The sequence below is a fragment of the Capricornis sumatraensis genome, chromosome 4 (assembly GCF_032405125.1).
Source record: "Capricornis sumatraensis isolate serow.1 chromosome 4, serow.2, whole genome shotgun sequence".
NCBI lineage: Eukaryota > Metazoa > Chordata > Mammalia > Artiodactyla > Bovidae > Capricornis > Capricornis sumatraensis.
In genome coordinates, this window is record NC_091072.1 from 12,314,537 (window position 1) to 12,330,227 (window position 15,691).

The following is a 15,691-nucleotide window of genomic DNA, read 5'->3' on the forward strand; positions in this document are numbered from 1 at the left end:
GCCACCACAGGTGCCCCCTGCTTCCCCTTTTCAGGCCTTCAGAACATCCTCATCAATTGCCACCCACCTGGCACCCTCCCCGGACCGACTTTCCCCCAGAGTAATGGCCCCAGCGGCCAAAGTAGGAAGAGCAACGAATCTGGGATCGCCTTCGCAGTCACTCGCATTGTTTTCGTTCTTTAGTCGCTAAGTCGTGTCCGACACTTTTACGACCCCTTGGACTCCAGTCTCCTCTGTCCATAGGATTTCCCAGGCAGGAATACTGAGCGGGTTGCCATTTCCTGCTCCAGGGGATCTTCCCCACCCAGGGATCGAACCTGCGTCTCCTGCACTGCACGCGGATACTTTACCACTCATCCTCATATCTACCATTTATTGAGAACTCGCCCTGTGCCAGGTAACATGACTTTTTTTTTTTTTTAACAGCAATCTCTGAGGTGGTTGCTCTCTCATTTTACAGATAAAGAAACTGAGACCCAAAGGTAACTAAGGAATCTGTACAAAGCCAAACACCTGCCAGAGGGCAAGACCAGACTGGAAATGAGGTCTGCCTCGCCTAATCGCTGCTCCGGCCAGATCCGGTTGGGCTGGGCGACCTTTGGCCGTTGGGGACACCTTTCCACCTCTTAGCATCAACTCTGGGCATCACCGACTTCACGGACATGAGTTGAGCAAGCTCCGGGAATTGGTGATGGACAGGGAAGCCCGGGCTGCTGCAGTCCATGGGGTCGCAGAATCGGACACGACTGAGAGTGAACTGAACACAACCGACCACCCCTTAGGGTAGAAGTCTCCAAGGCCCCGCCCCCGCCCGCGCGGCCCAACCCGGGCCCTAAGGGGCGGAGTCCGCCAGGTCCTGCAGGTGGGGCGGTGGGCGGGGCCTGGCTGAGGCGGGGCACCGAGGGGGCGTGACCGGAAGCCTTAAAGAGGCCGCGGCGACTGGGGCGGGCGGTAGAGGCCGCCAGTCGCGGCGATCACCTCCTTACTTTTCGGTTGGGTCGCAGAACCGTCACCATGTCCCTGGCAGCCTCGGCGGGCCGGGGCCCCGGGGCCGTGTGGTCCCCGACGCACGTGCAGGTGACGGTACTGCAGGCGCGGGGGTTGAGGGCCAAGGGTGCCGGGGGCACGAGCGACGCGTACGCGGTGATCCAGGTGGGCAAGGAGAAGTACGCCACCTCGGTGTCGGAGCGCAGCCTGGGCGCGCCCGTGTGGCGCGAAGAGGCCACCTTCGAGCTGCCGCCGCTGCTGTCGGCTGAGGCCGCGCCCGCCGCCGCCGCCGCCACCCTGCAGCTCACCGTGCTGCACCGCGCGCTGCTCGGCCTCGACAAGTTCCTGGGCCGCGCCGAGGTGGACCTGCGGGGGCTGCACCAGGACCAGGGCCGCCGGAGGACCCAGTGAGTGTGCGGGCGGGTGGCGAGCGCGGGGAGACGGGCGGAGCGAGCACGAAGCCTGGCCGGAGCGCCGAGACCCTTGCAGAATGTGTCTCCCCAAGGGGACAGCCGGGGCCACGCCTTTGCAGAGGGGGACCCCCCAGCCGCCCCCCACCCCGAATCCCTCCCCCGAATCCTCCCACCCGCTCGGCCGGTTCTAGGTTTCTCGCCTAGCTTCTCCTTCTTGGGCTGTCCTGCCCCGGCTCTCCCAGTAGGTGGGTTCCGGTACTTGGGGATTTTTTTTTTTTTTTTTTTTTGAATCTGCTGGACGGAGCTCAGCGTCTGGCATTTAGTAATCACTTCATGAATTTTTGATGAATTGAAACTATGTGTGGGCTGACGAATTCCTCTTATTAGCTGAGTAGCTGTGTATATTTGATGTAGGCATCAGCTTACGTGTAAAGCCTCCTGGGTATTTCATTGTACTGGACATCGAGCTGTGAATGGCTGGGCCGGGGCGCTGGGAAAACCAACTGGAGCAGTTAGATCCACTGACACCGAAGCCCTAGAGCCTCGCTCAGGGGCCGAGCTGGGGGCGTTACTGTGCTGGGTGGGTGTGGGTGAGGGGTGGGGAAAGGGGAACCGGGGGCTGCCCAGCGAGGGCTATCCCCTACCCCCATCTCACCAACGCCTTAAGGGTCGATCCGGGAGAATTTGCCCCTCCCTCCTTCCTCTCCTCCTCTAGGAATGCTAGAACAGTTTGGTCTTAACTTCCAGACTGAAATACACTAACCATGTTTGCCTTCGGCCCCAAATTAGTAAGGATTTCCCAGTGATGGCTGGAACCAGGGCCTGCGGTTGGCCAGGTTGAACTGAAAAGTAGGCCTTATTTCGCTCTGGAGTTTGCAAAGTTCTCTCTGGTCCTACTGAGTGGGGGGGGAGGGAGTTAGGGGGGCAGGATGGCTGCCCACCTGTAGCTCCCCTCCCTCCTTACGATGTTTGTGTTAGGGTATCACACTCCTTCAGGGAAAGCAAAGCAAACCCCTGTGCATTCTGAACTGTTACCGGTTTGTGTTCTCTCAGTGTTTGGAATGGAACATTTGATTTTGCTCATCTGGTATACCCAGAGCTAGCCTCCCTTAGAGCTTCCTCTCTGGTTCAGCAGTAAAGAATTCACCTGCCAAGGCAGGAGATGCAGGTTCTATCCCTGGGTGGGGAAGATCCCCTAGAGAAGGAAATGGTAACCCACTCCAGTATTTTTGCCCAGAAATCCCATGGACAAAGGAGCCTGGTGGACTACAGTCTGTGGGGTCCCACAAAAGTTGGACATGACTGAGCACACACACACACACAGCCTCGCTTAGCTTAATTGGTTGCTTTGCTGGACCTTAAATATGCTAGTCATGTTATCACCTAACTTCTGTGGTTTATGAAGCACTCTGATTCACCCTGTATGTTTTAGATATACATGGTATTTTAACTTTCCCTTGAGGAGGAAGCAGGAAGAGCCAGAAGATTTGATGTTACCAGACTCTCTTTTCTGCAGGTTCTTGCAAATGTTATCACTGCTTCCTTTATCCAGCCAAAGATCAATAGGCATTTCTGAGCTCGAATCAGATAAAAAGGGAGAGCCTAGAGGTGAGGATGGATGGGGTATCTTTGTGGCATCAGCTTACAAGCTGTAAGGTGAGCAGCAGCATCTTTGCTGACCAGGGGCCGAAGCAGTCCTAACTTTCTGCTTGATTAAATGACATTTGGGGCCTTGGATTTACTGTCCTTTGCCTTGTCCCATCCCAAATGTGTAGATATCATGTCTGTCTCTACCATCTGTTTCTTCTTATTCCCTTGAAAAGTAGATTGGATCTCCCTGCTAGAGATAGGGATTCCAGATCTCTGGGTCTGGTGCCCACTCTGGCCCTGACTCATTGTTGAGCTTCAGGATGCTCCGTCTCTAAATACCCAAGTTTCCCCATGTACAGATGGAGCTTGTGGCCAGACTTAGCTGATATTTATAAGATGTTTCTGGATTCCTGGATTAATGGAACCCCATGTGTAGATTCAAAAGGTCCTGTTACTGCTTTGGGAGGAACGAAAACCTCCTCAAGTTCCCTATTTCAGGAAAGGTTCAGTCTCTGCGCCTTCATTTTTCTCATCCTCTCTGATGTAATTCTAAACCTTGGTGATTACTCCTGTCCCTATTATATGAGCTTGTGACCACTTAGTCACAATATCAGCTTGTAGGAAAACCGTGCTTAGCTGATTTTTTAATAACTACAAAGGAAGCCTTCTTCTCTCCTCCAGCAGTAGGCAAAATCGCAAGCTTTCCATCTGTCACTTCCTGGGACTTTCCAAAATGCTGGGGGAACTCAGTTGAACCAGGCCTGTCTGATATCCTGCTACGTCACTCGGGTGCTCAAGATAGCTGCGATTTGCAGCATGAGATATACACTGTTAGGTGGAAGTTTAACAGAAAGAAACTGGTTGGGCTAGGAGGATCATTTGAATGGTTATTAATGGCTTGACTTTACCTTAGAGATTAAAATCAAAATCAAAAGAAAAGCTCACATCTTGGCCTGTAGTTTTATGTGTGTGTGTGTGCGCGTGTCTGCATGTATGTTAATCTTTACAGAAAACAGTTGCCATTCAGAAGTTAAAACTCAAGGTGTTAAGAGCTAACTGTGCTGATATTTTCATTTGTTCTCTTATTAAGACCCCACATATCACATATTTGGAATCAAGAGAATATGCTTTTGTAATGACTCAGGTTTTGCCAACCTCAGATTAAGGTGATGATCAGTTCAGTTCAGTTCAGTCACTCAGCTTTGTCTGACTCTTTGCGACCCCATGGACTGCAGCACATCAGGCTTCCCTGACTGTCACCAACTCCCAGAGCTTACTCAAACTCTTGTCCACAGAGTTGGTGATGCCATCCAACCATCTCATCCTCTGTCATCCCCTTCTCCTACCGCCTTCAATCTTTCCCAGCCTCGGGGTCTTTTCCACTGAGTCATTTTTTTGCATCAGATGGCCAAAGTATTGGAGTTTCAGCTTCAGCATCAGTCCTTCCAATGTATATTCAGGACTGATTTCCTTTAGGATGGACTGGTTGGATCTCCTTGCCTTCCAAGAGACTCTCAAGAGTCTTCTCCAACACCAAAGTTTAAAAACATCAATTCTTTGGCGCTCAGCTTTCTTTATGGTCCAACTTTCACATCCATACATGACTACTGGAAAAACCATAGTTTTGACTAGATGGATCCTTGTTGGCAAAGTAATGTCTCTGCTTTTTAATATGCTGTCTAGGTTGGTTATAGCTTTTCTTCCAAGGAGTAAGTGTTTTTTAATTTCATGGCTGCAGTGTGATAATACATATCTTTAAAACACTAGACAGAGATGGACATATAGATACGATCCACTTAATAGGGAAGAGTGCATGGCCCCTTTAGGTAAGAAGAAATCAAAATAAACTGATTTTGCACTGCTATTAATGCATTGTCCCTCATATCCAAGGGTGATTGGTTCCAGCTCCCCCACCAATGCCACAATCTGTGGATGCTGAAGCCCCTTATATAAAATGGCTTCATATTTGTGTATAACCTTCATACATCCTCCTGTATACTTTAAATCATCTCTAGATTACTTATAATACCTAGTATGATATATATGCCATGTTGTTCAGTGGCTCAGTTGTGTCTAACTCTTTACAAACCCATGGACTGCAGCATGCCAGGCTTCTTGTAAGTAGTTGTAAATACCATGGAAATGCTATATAAATAGTTGCCAGTGCATGAATCCAAGTTTTGCTTTTTAGAGTTTTCTGGAGTTTTTTTTTTTTCTTGAATATTTTTGAGATATTTATATTTTGGTTGAATCTGAGGACCTGTGGATACAGAGGGCAGACTCATCGATACTTCTGTGTGGTCTCAGCTGAGCTTTGGTTAAATGGAAGTCAGTTAAGTCCTGTGATCATGAAACAGACATGACTCTGAGAGGCAGAGTAAGGGGATCAACATGTGGTCTCCTCTGCTGTCTGGTCTTGAGTAGCTAAGGGTCCTAGATTGGACCAAAAACACCAAACTCAAAACCAAGCATCTTTTAAGAATACCAACAGCAATAAAAATGGGGGCAGTAATCGCTTAAAGACAGATTAAAATAAATATTGAGGCTGATGACTGGAAGGCCATTGTGTAACCAGATAGGATGAAATTTGATACCACAATAGCCTTTCAGATATGGAGAGAGAGTGAAAGATGGAGGGTCATTTTCTCATCTTTCTCAAAGATTCAAAAGAGAATTTGGTTGCATATGAACAGATTTGGATACTGTAAAGATTAGACATTTTGAAGAACTGTAAGTGTAGTAAGATGGTGTAATATGTTTCCAAAGGAAATTCAGGTGATTAAGAAGAAGGGTGAGACCATTGTTTTTCTGGGAGAGTGGGAGGCAGAGAAGTCGCAGATGAGCACAGAGATCTCAGCTTCACAACTCTGAGCCGTCAGTGTTTGCACTTATAGAATACCTCTGGGTTTCCTAAGCACTTTTCGGCTTTTTGTAACGGACTGGAAAATTTGAGCAATGCTGTTACTGGTTAAGTATTTCTGTTTTTTTGAGATTCGTCTTAAAGATGACATTGGGTCTTTACTGGAAACCCTCCCACCTCCAAACTGGCAGAGGCCCCTCCCACCCAGTATAGGAAACTGATAGCTCAGTGTCCAGGACAGGTGATCTATGGGCTCTGGAAGAAGTAACTCCAGCCTGTTCACAGCGGGGGAATGGAGTGACTCAAAAGGGGAGGGTGCATCAAAGTCACGGTTCCTGTGATGTGAAAGGTGTGCTTTTTGTGATATGATTTGATGGTGATTTCATTTACAAGGCATTCAGTTAGCAATGCGGAAAGTTCTCACTGCCTTTCTCCCCCTTGTTTTTAAAGTTCATCCATACTTTTAGTAATTATTTTTTAATACCTACTATTTTTGAGGCACTGGGTAGATAGCATAAACAGCGATCCCTGCTTTCAGGAAGCCCAGAGCCTTCTGGGGAGATAGACAGTAAACACACCATGAATATTCATTGGAAGGACTGATGCTGAAGCTGAAGCTTTAATACTTTGGCCACCTGATGCGACAAGCTGACTCAGTGGAAAAGACCCTGATGCTGGGAAAGATTGAGGGCAAGAATATAAGGGAGTGACAGAGGATGAGATAGTTGGATGGCATCACCGACTCAATGGACATGAATTGGAGCAAACTCTGGGAGATAGTGAACGACAGAGAAGTCCAGTGTGCTGCAGTCCACAGGGTCTCAAAGAGTCAGACACAACTTAGCGACTGAACACAGATGAACACAAAGATGAGTAATCTTGTGCTGCGATGGGTGTGGTAGAGGAAGAGAACAGGGTATCGTAAGAGAAAAGAGCAAAGATTGCAGGTGGCCTCTCTGAGGCAGAGACCTGGAGGAATTTTTCCAGTGAAAAGTAGAGGAAGGGGAGCAGCCTGTGCAAGGCCCTGAGGCAGGAGGACCTGGGAAGCTGGAGAGGTTGCCTAGGTTGAGGCTGAAGAGGAAGGCCGGGCCTCCTTTAAGAGCAATGGAAACCGTTGAGCGTTGAAAGCGGAGGGGTGACGTGATCCAGTTTATGAAAGTCTGGCTGTCTGATGTAGAGCAGATTTGGAGCAGGTTTAGCCTGGAACCTGACAGGCGTGGGCATGGACAGAGGTGGGTGGCTTTCAGAAATATTTCTGAGGTTCAGTTGGCCTTACTGGTGGTGGATTGGATGTGGGTGGGGGAGAGTGAGAGGAAGTGATAAGAACGAACAAATAAAATAAGGAGAACTTGCTGTTGAACGTGAACCAGGAAACGGTGACGGCTTGCTTTCCCCAGCAGTCACTGTGATACAAGAGTGAGGTCAACATGTCTTGGCAAAGACAACATAGGCCATGATGCCTGTGTGTCGAGTCTTCCGTTGGAGCAAATGAGTAGGAAACCCCATCGAAACCAGGGCGTGTACACGTGTGTCCTGAAGTGTTTGCAGTTTTAGCACAGGCCAAGTCTTTGTTCTGTAATAGCGTAACTGATGTGACCTCACCGGCTGCGCCAACATGGCCGGTGGAGTCACTGCCACAAGGAACAGAGGACCAGGAAAAGAAAAAATAAATGATACACAACACGAGGGGAAGTAAACCCGTCAATGAAAAACACAGCTTTGGAGGCATCAGGGGAAGGTGAATGTACAAAAGAGCCTTGTTTGGCTTAACTTCCCTTTGGTTACAAAGACCTCTGTTGTATATCTACAACCACCATCAGAGGAAGGTTTTTTGTAAATAGTATCTCTGTCATTTTAATTGTAGTTATTAACTTAAAAATGTTATGATGACATTAAAAACAATACACATGCTTATTAAACTGTCATCAGCTCCAACCTGTATTTGCTGACATCATCCTTCCGTCCCTCTGGACAATAATCTTTGGTCTCCATTTCGCTGCTCTGGTTTTTAATTGCTCTATGTCTGAGAAAGCTGCTTCTCACCCTGTACATTGGGAAGGATGCTGGCCGTGGTTTAGCTCTAGAGGGTTCAGATGAGGCATTTAAGGCCTTATTTCATCTCACAACCAGGCCCTGGGTGGCCTTTGGTTCAGAGCCTACTTGGATCTCTAAGCCTCAGGGCCTTTGAATTCCAACAGGGTTAACAACCAGAACCTTGATCAGCCTTTGAAGAAAACCAGCATCTGTGTGGAAAGACTTGGTGAGTGGGTTGTGCTTCCCTGAAGGTGTCCTAGGTCGGACCTCGTGCCGCCGCTGGCCCAGCAGGAGACCAGGCCAGCTGGCCCTCTTTCCCCTTGTCCAGGGCCCACTTCCATCTCTTCATTTGCTGTGTGACTCAGCCCAGGTGTTCTGACATCTCTGAATGGGCAAGTAAGTGGTTACAGTCCTTGGAGACATAGGGCAGTGGGATGTGGAGATTCTACCCCACAGACTGGGGCCCCACCGGGCTCCTCTGTCCATGGGATTCTCCAGGCGAGAATACTGGAGTAGGTTGCCATTCCCTTCTCCAAGGGATCTTCCCGACCCAGGGGTCGAACCTGGGTCTCCTGCATTGCAGGCAGAATCTTTACCGTCTGAGCCACCAGGGAAGACTCTGCTTCTTGGTGGGGAAGCAGAGCATCTGACTCTTCTGGTTAAGGTGAGTCCCAAGGAGGAAAAAAGAAAACGCATATACCGAGAGCATTTCAAAATGCTATTCTAACAACAAACTTCAGTAAGAATGAAGAGTTCCTTTCATGTAAGAGGAAACCCCACAGCCTGGTGCTGTGGGAGGCGGCACCCTTGAAGAAACGGCCTGTCCCTCACACAGGACACGGTACTCACAAGAGGATCACAAGAGGATCACAAGAGGCCTTTTCAGACCAGGCCTTCTGTTGGCCGTGGTGGTTCTCCCCAGGGTAGCCACGTCTCTTGTAAAAAACAAGAAGTTTAATATTAGTGTTCTAATTTCAAAAATTTGTTGTTGTCGTTCAGTTGCTCAGTCGTGCCCAACTCTTTGCAACCCCATGGACTGCAGCACCCCAGGCCTCCCCGTCCACCATCAACTCTTGGAGTTTGCTCAGTTGCATGTCCATTGAGTCGGTGATGCCATCCAACCATCTCATCCTGTCTCCCCCTTCTCCTCCCACCTTCAATCTTTCCCAGCATCAGGGTCTTTTCCAGTGAGTCAGCTCTTTACATCATGTGGCCAAACTATTGGAGCTTCACCTTCAGCATCAATCCTTTCAATGAATATTCAGGGTAGATTTCCTTTAGGATTGACAGGTTTGATCTCCTTGCAGTCCAAAGGGACTCTCAAGAGGCTTCTCCAACACCACAGTTTGAAAGCATCAATTCTTCGGCCCTTGTCCTTCTTTATGGTCCAACTCTCACATCCATCCATGCATAACTACTGGAAAATCCATAGCTTTAGCTATTTGGACCTTTGTCAGCAAAGTGATATCTATGCTTTGTAATATGCTGTCTGGGTTTTTCATAACTTTTCTTCCAAGGAGCAAGCGTCTTTTAATTTCATGGCTGCAGTCACCATCTGCAGTGATTCTGGAGCCCAAGAAAATAAAATCTGTCACTGTTTCCACTTTTTCCCCTTCTGTTTGCCATGAAGTGATGGAACCAGATGCCATGATCTTAGGTTTTCGAAAGTTGAGTTTTAAGCCATCTTACATTTAGCCAAGTGGATTAGAGATGAAGGGTGGCCTCGATGTGAACTTGGGGTCTGGCTTGCTCAGCACTAGAGAAGCAGGTCACCTGGGAGAAGCAGGTCACCTGCAGCTCGGGGGCTTGCTGGTGCCTTTGGCAAAGGAGCCGCTTTTAGGCACTAATGAGATGAGAAATTCCTTTCCTGCAGAGAGAGGCGTGTAGATAATCTGTTAGAGAGAAATCAAGGGCTTTCTCCAGGGTGTCCCTGAGGGACACATTTAGGAATGTGCCCATGGGGAGAAAAAAGGCAGCTGGAATTAAGTGTCTTTTCCTGAACGCTGCCCTCCCTATTGGAGCTGAGGGAACAGGTTTTATAAGAAATGCCAGAAAAACTTTCTAGAGGTGTGACGGCTGCACGCTTCATTTTTAAACTTCTTGTTTATTAAAAGAGATGTGGCTAGCCCAGGAAGAGCCACCACGGCCTCCAGAAGGCCTGGTCTGAAAAGGCCTCTTGTAATCTGGAGTACCGTGTCCTGTGTGAGGGACAGGTGGGCCCCAGGGCTGTTTCTTCAAGGGTGCCGCCTCCCACAGCACTGGGCATTCTTACTGAAGTTTGTTGTTAGAACTGGATTTTGAAATGCTCTCCGTATGTGTTTTCTTTTCCCCTCTTCCTTGGGACTCACCTTGATAACCAGATGAGTCAGATGCTCTGCTTCCCCACCAGGAAGCAGCGTCTCCCCTGGTGGCTCAGATGGTAAAGATTCTGCCTGCAATGAGGGAGACCCAGGTTCCATCCCTGGGTCGGGAAGATCCCCTGGGGAAGGGGATGGCAACCCATTCCGGTATTCTTGCCTGGAGAATCCCATGGATGGAGGAGCCTGGCGGGGCCCCAGTCCGTGGGGTCACAAAGAGTCGCTGGACACAACTGAGTGACTAACACACACCCTCCCCACCAGGGGTTCCCAAGGAAAGGGTGAGTCTGTCTGGGGGGCTGAGAGAGGACCGAAAGCTCTTTGATGTCTACTGTGCTGAAGTTTGTTTCTTTTGTCCTGGCCAGGGGGTGGTGAACCAGACCATCTCATTTCCTTTTTCCATCCTTAAGGGTCTCTGTGCCTGAGTGACAAAGGACCCCACGGAGACCCTTCTTTGGCAGATCACATAAAATACATTCAGTTCAGTTCAGTTCAGTCGCTCAGTTGTGCCCGACTCTTTGCGACCCCATGAATCATAGCACACCAGGCCTCCCTGTCCATCATCAACTCCCGGAGTTCACTCAGACTCACGTCCATCGAGTCAGTGATGCCATCCAGCCATCTCATCCTCTGTCGTCCCCTTCTCCTCCTGCCCCTAATCCCTCCCAGCATCAGAGTCTTTTCCAATGAGTCAGCTCTTCGCACGAGGTGGCCAAAGTACTGGAGTTTCAGCTTTAGCATCATTCCTTCCAAAGAAATCCTTGAGGCAAAAGGCGAGATACCCGGATCTGGTGTTAGAATATTAACATTTGTGGCTTTTTACGATATGGTCAAGTAGAACATTGGTAACTAGATGATAGGAGGAGTGGCAGACTGCCCTGTTTATAAATGTGTCAATTTTTCTAATTCTTAGCGAATCTTAAAATACTGACGTTTGGTTATTTCCTGTAGTCTTTACTTACAAGGAGTGGAGTATTGCTTTCAACTTAGAAAATATGCCTTGATCCTTACACTTCAGCCAGTTAGGTCATCTTGGCATGTGCCTGAAATCATTTGGGGACCCTCTGTTTCTTCTCTCTCTCACCTCCGTAGAAGTTCTGAAGAGTTCTGAGGGTCATTAAATCTCATGATAAATTACAGGATTACATACTGATCACTTCACTTCACTTCACTTCATGAAGGACAGGGAAGCCTGGCATGCTGCAGTCCATGGGGTTGCAAAGAGTCGGACCCGACTGATCGACTGAACAACAACATGATATTTTGAAATATCATATCTGCTTTTTAATTTTGGAAATTGTATCGTACAAACTAATTTTATAATTGAGTTTTTTCTCCACTCCCTTCAAATGCAAATCATTGCTATTTGTGTTTGATGGTGTCAGTTTGGATCCCTAGGACTACCGTCAGTCTGAACTGTTGGTATCTTAAATTCCCTTCTGAGAACCACGTGCATGGCTGAACAATGGTATACATGCACTCCCCCGAATATCATGCAGCCATTAAAAATGGTGGATGTGGGGACTGTATGAGAGCTATATTTAACACACTACAAATAGAATTGCATGTGTTCTCTGGTTATTACCAAGTCATGATCATAGCTAACACCACGTGTTTATTAAGTGCCAGGCACTGTGCTAAGCTCTTTACATATATTAAGCCATTTAAACTCAGGTGGTAAAGAATCCCCTTGCAATGTGGGAGACCTGAGTTCGATCCCGAGGTTGGGAAGATCCCCTGGAGGAGGGCATGGCAACCCACTCCAGTATTATTCCCTGGAGAATCCCCATGGCCAGAGGAGCCTGGTGGGCTACACTCCATGGGGTTGCAAAGAGTCGGGCAGGACTGAGGGACTAAGCACACACGATCTTTGTAACATCCTTTGTAAGCACCTTATCGTAGGTGCTTTTAACTTTGTTTCAGAGGAGCCAGAGAAGTCAAGCAACTTGTCTGACGTCTCTCAGTTAAAACATGCAGGAAAAAGACTTCAAGAAAATACATCAAAAGGGAATGGTTGAATTAGCATTAGAGAGAGTCAGTTAAATTTTTTTCCCTATAACCTGCTTTAATTACTTTCTAAGGGACTTTCTGTAGAGCAAATAGTATGGGAAGATCAAAAGCATTTTCAACCTGCTTTTTATATGATCTCTCCTTTCCCGTATCATTTTCTAACTTTTTAGGATTGAATTTGGTGGCTACAGATAGCCTTTCAGTGCTGCAGAATGGCTGTTTCAGGGATTAGGGTCAAAAACGAACCATTTGCAATCTTCATAATTTACCACGAAGTAGCTGGTGATGGGCAGATGGGAAAATCCACCTGAGGAGGGGAGTGGGGTGGCAAGAATGGCTGATCAGTGATTCTGTATTCAGAGTTAGGTAATGAGGACCAGCTATCTTGGTTAGTAACAAAACCTGTTAAACTGCTTAGCTTCTGCCGGGTACAGCCCACAAGCGTTCTATAGGTCTTAAACGTCTTTGTCCCTGTTTGCTATGCATTGCTTCTGTACTACCAAGAGAAGAGTCTGGACACTTCACCCACGTGGAGTCACTCCTTCTTACAACCCCTTGTAGATATCCTCCTCTGCTGACCCTGCGAGATTCTCAGCCTTATTTTTCTTCCTCAGGGAAGACAGTGAAGGAACTGATTTTTAAAATTTTTCCATCAAGTGCATCCTCCATCTCAAACACATGAAACTCAGGTGCTGTTCTGTTCTTCCTGCTTCTCCCCTCACCCGAGGCCGTAATCCCCTGTGTCTTGAAGTTCAGTTACCATGGGGATGACTCATGCTACAAGTCAGGGTGGAGATATTGCACCGGAAGGGAACTAGGCGGTCCACCCTTGACCCTGGAGCCCATATAGACAGGATCCCTTGAAACGAACACTAACACATTAAAACAAGGAGCTGGTGGTCGTCTTTGCCTTTGTATTTCCTGGAGCTTCCTATGTCTGATGGCAGGGTAGAGCCTTAATTCATTTTGCCGGGTCCCCAAGTAGGTGGTTCTTATAGCCCCTTGGGATTTCACTTAGCTGCGAAACTTCTTTGTGTATAAGTGTAAGTTTTAGTCGCCCAGTCATGCCCAACTCTTTGCGACCCCATGGACTGCAGCCCACCAGGCTCTTCTGTCCATGAGATTTTCCAGGCAAGGATACTGGAGTGGGTTGCCATTTCCTTCTCTTTGTGTATGACAGTCCTTATTTGTGGGATTCCCTGGTAGTTCAAAGGGTCAAGAGTCTGCCGGCGATGCGGGAGACCCGGGTTCGAACCCTGGGTCGGGAAGATTCCCTGGAGAAGGAAATGGCAACCCACTCCAGTATTCTTGCCTGGAAAATCCCATGGATGGAGAAGTCTGGCAGGCTACATACAATCCATGGGGTCACAAAGAGTCGGACACAACTGAGTGACTTCACACATGTCCCTATCTGTGATGAAATTGTATACGCTCGCAGGAATTTCTTTTCATGTTAAATTATTTTCTCACGCTTCATAATCAGAAAGAAAAAACAGCCTTTGATTCAGTGTAACAGACACTTCGTGACCGTCAGGTGAGCCGGTCCCCTCTCCCACTGTCTGGCCTCTTGGCTCTGTGTTTCCAGTGGCCGATGTGCCAGAGCACATGGACCATGTCTTTGTAGCCATTATTTCCCTGTCTCCGCCTTGGATCTCTGAAGCTGTCATTTTTTTTTTTCTTTGTCTACCCTGTGGAATGTTTTAAAGGAAAAAACACGTCTGCTTCAGCTGCAGACAGATTATTTTGGAGGCGTACCGGCCCGTCCTTTACACAACCGTAAGCCCGCACGTCTGCTGGGATGCACTGCGAGACCTTTCATTTCCCCAGAGCAGAAACCACACTGCCCACATTCCGATGGAGGGCCCCTGGGATCAGCTTTCCTTGTCCTGAGAAACCTACATGCTGAGGCAAACCAGCCCTGAGAATTGCTTATGGTTGGGTTGTTTTAGCCGTTTCAAAACTTGAGTGTTTAAAAACCCAGCAGATTTGACAATGCGTATCTGGACTCCAGTCCCCCAGCCAGGCCCCTTGGGAGGCAGGCCCTGTGTCCTGCATTCTGTATGCTTTCCTTCCTGTACCCTGTTCATTTTCTTTTTTTACATTACCTTGCTGCTTTCTTCATAAGACATCTTTTTGAAAGGGTAAAAGCCTGAAATGAACTTTTCTGTATTTTTAGCTGTTTAGCCTTGTCTTATGTTTGGCCAAGAAGACCCCAAACCAAAAAACCCCCAAACAGTTGGGCAGCCTGTTTGGATAACAGGCATTTTTTGCTTGAATGTTTATTCCCAAGACCTCGCTGTCAGTAATGCCTAACGCGGCTCCTGCGTTAGGCATTACTGACACCTCGCCTGACTGAGGGACATGGAGATTAAAGTTTCATTTTGGACCATTTTGTATGATTGGATTTTTACCCTATGCCTGTTATTACTTTTTCATGTGTTTGTTTACAGAGGTATACTTTATCAATTTGTTGTAGGTCATAGCATAGGAGAAAAGGTTTTTCTGTGAAACAAAGATTAAAGTTATAGTTTCCACAAAGTCATAAAGTTGTAAACCATACTCGTCAGTTCATTCAGTTCCATGTAATTGATTCCTGTTGATCTGGATGAAGTAAACAGGTTTTTTAGTCGAGTTTTGTCATTTATTGGGCTTTCTAGGTGGTGCAGTGATAAAGAATCAGCCTGCCAATGCAGGAGACGAGAGTTTGATCCCTGGGTCAGGAAGATCCCCTGGAGTAGGAAATGGCAACCCATTCCAGTATTCTTGCCTGGAAAATTCCAGGACAGAGGAGCCTGGAGGGCTACAGTCCATGGTGTCGCAAAAAGTCAGACATGATTGAGCACAGCACAGCAAAATTTTTGTCATTTGTTACTTGGTGTAGTGGTCTTATCTAAAGGCTATCAGAAACTTACATTTGTTAAGAAAAGTTCTTTTTACGAGTCTTCTTGAAAATCTTCATTCTGTAAAAGCATCATTGTAAAATCACAGTTGCTGTTATTACTTTAAAATATAGTTTATATGTGTGTCCTATCACTTGCTGTATATTCAAAGATCCTCTTAACTTTGGAAGAACTAAATTTTAATTATAAGTAAAGATGACTGCTTATAGGGGGGATCCTTTTACTTTTCACTTTTTTGCAGGATTTTTTTAAGAATAGAGGCTTAAAAATAAACCTTCTGCATTAGAATTATGGCTTTCTGTCTGTACTCTGCCCTTTGTACTGGGAAAACCCAGCCCTAATTTCTGAGATAACTCAAACTTTCTGGGCTGACGTGAAGGGTGGTGCTGGGTCCTACCCAGGCTGACATCACATGCTATGTGGCCACGCTGGGACCTGATTATTTATGAATTACTTCCCTGACATGCTGGAATTAAGTGCACTGAAAATCAAACTCACAGAAACACTGAAAAACTGAACCGATGCTTCAGTGTTGAAACC

At 47.3% G+C, this 15,691-nt stretch overlaps 1 protein-coding gene across 1 annotated transcript in view; it reads left to right on the plus strand.

The window, feature by feature from the left end:
- The first annotated feature begins 1,014 nt into the window (after positions 1-1,014).
- The window catches only part of RAB11FIP1 (RAB11 family interacting protein 1), a 31,907-nt gene continuing 17,230 nt past the window's right edge, over positions 1,015-15,691 (plus strand). The window contains exon 1 of the mRNA XM_068971915.1: positions 1,015-1,394. Within this exon, the coding sequence (XP_068828016.1) occupies positions 1,015-1,394 (380 nt within the window). The remainder of the gene's footprint in view (positions 1,395-15,691) is intronic.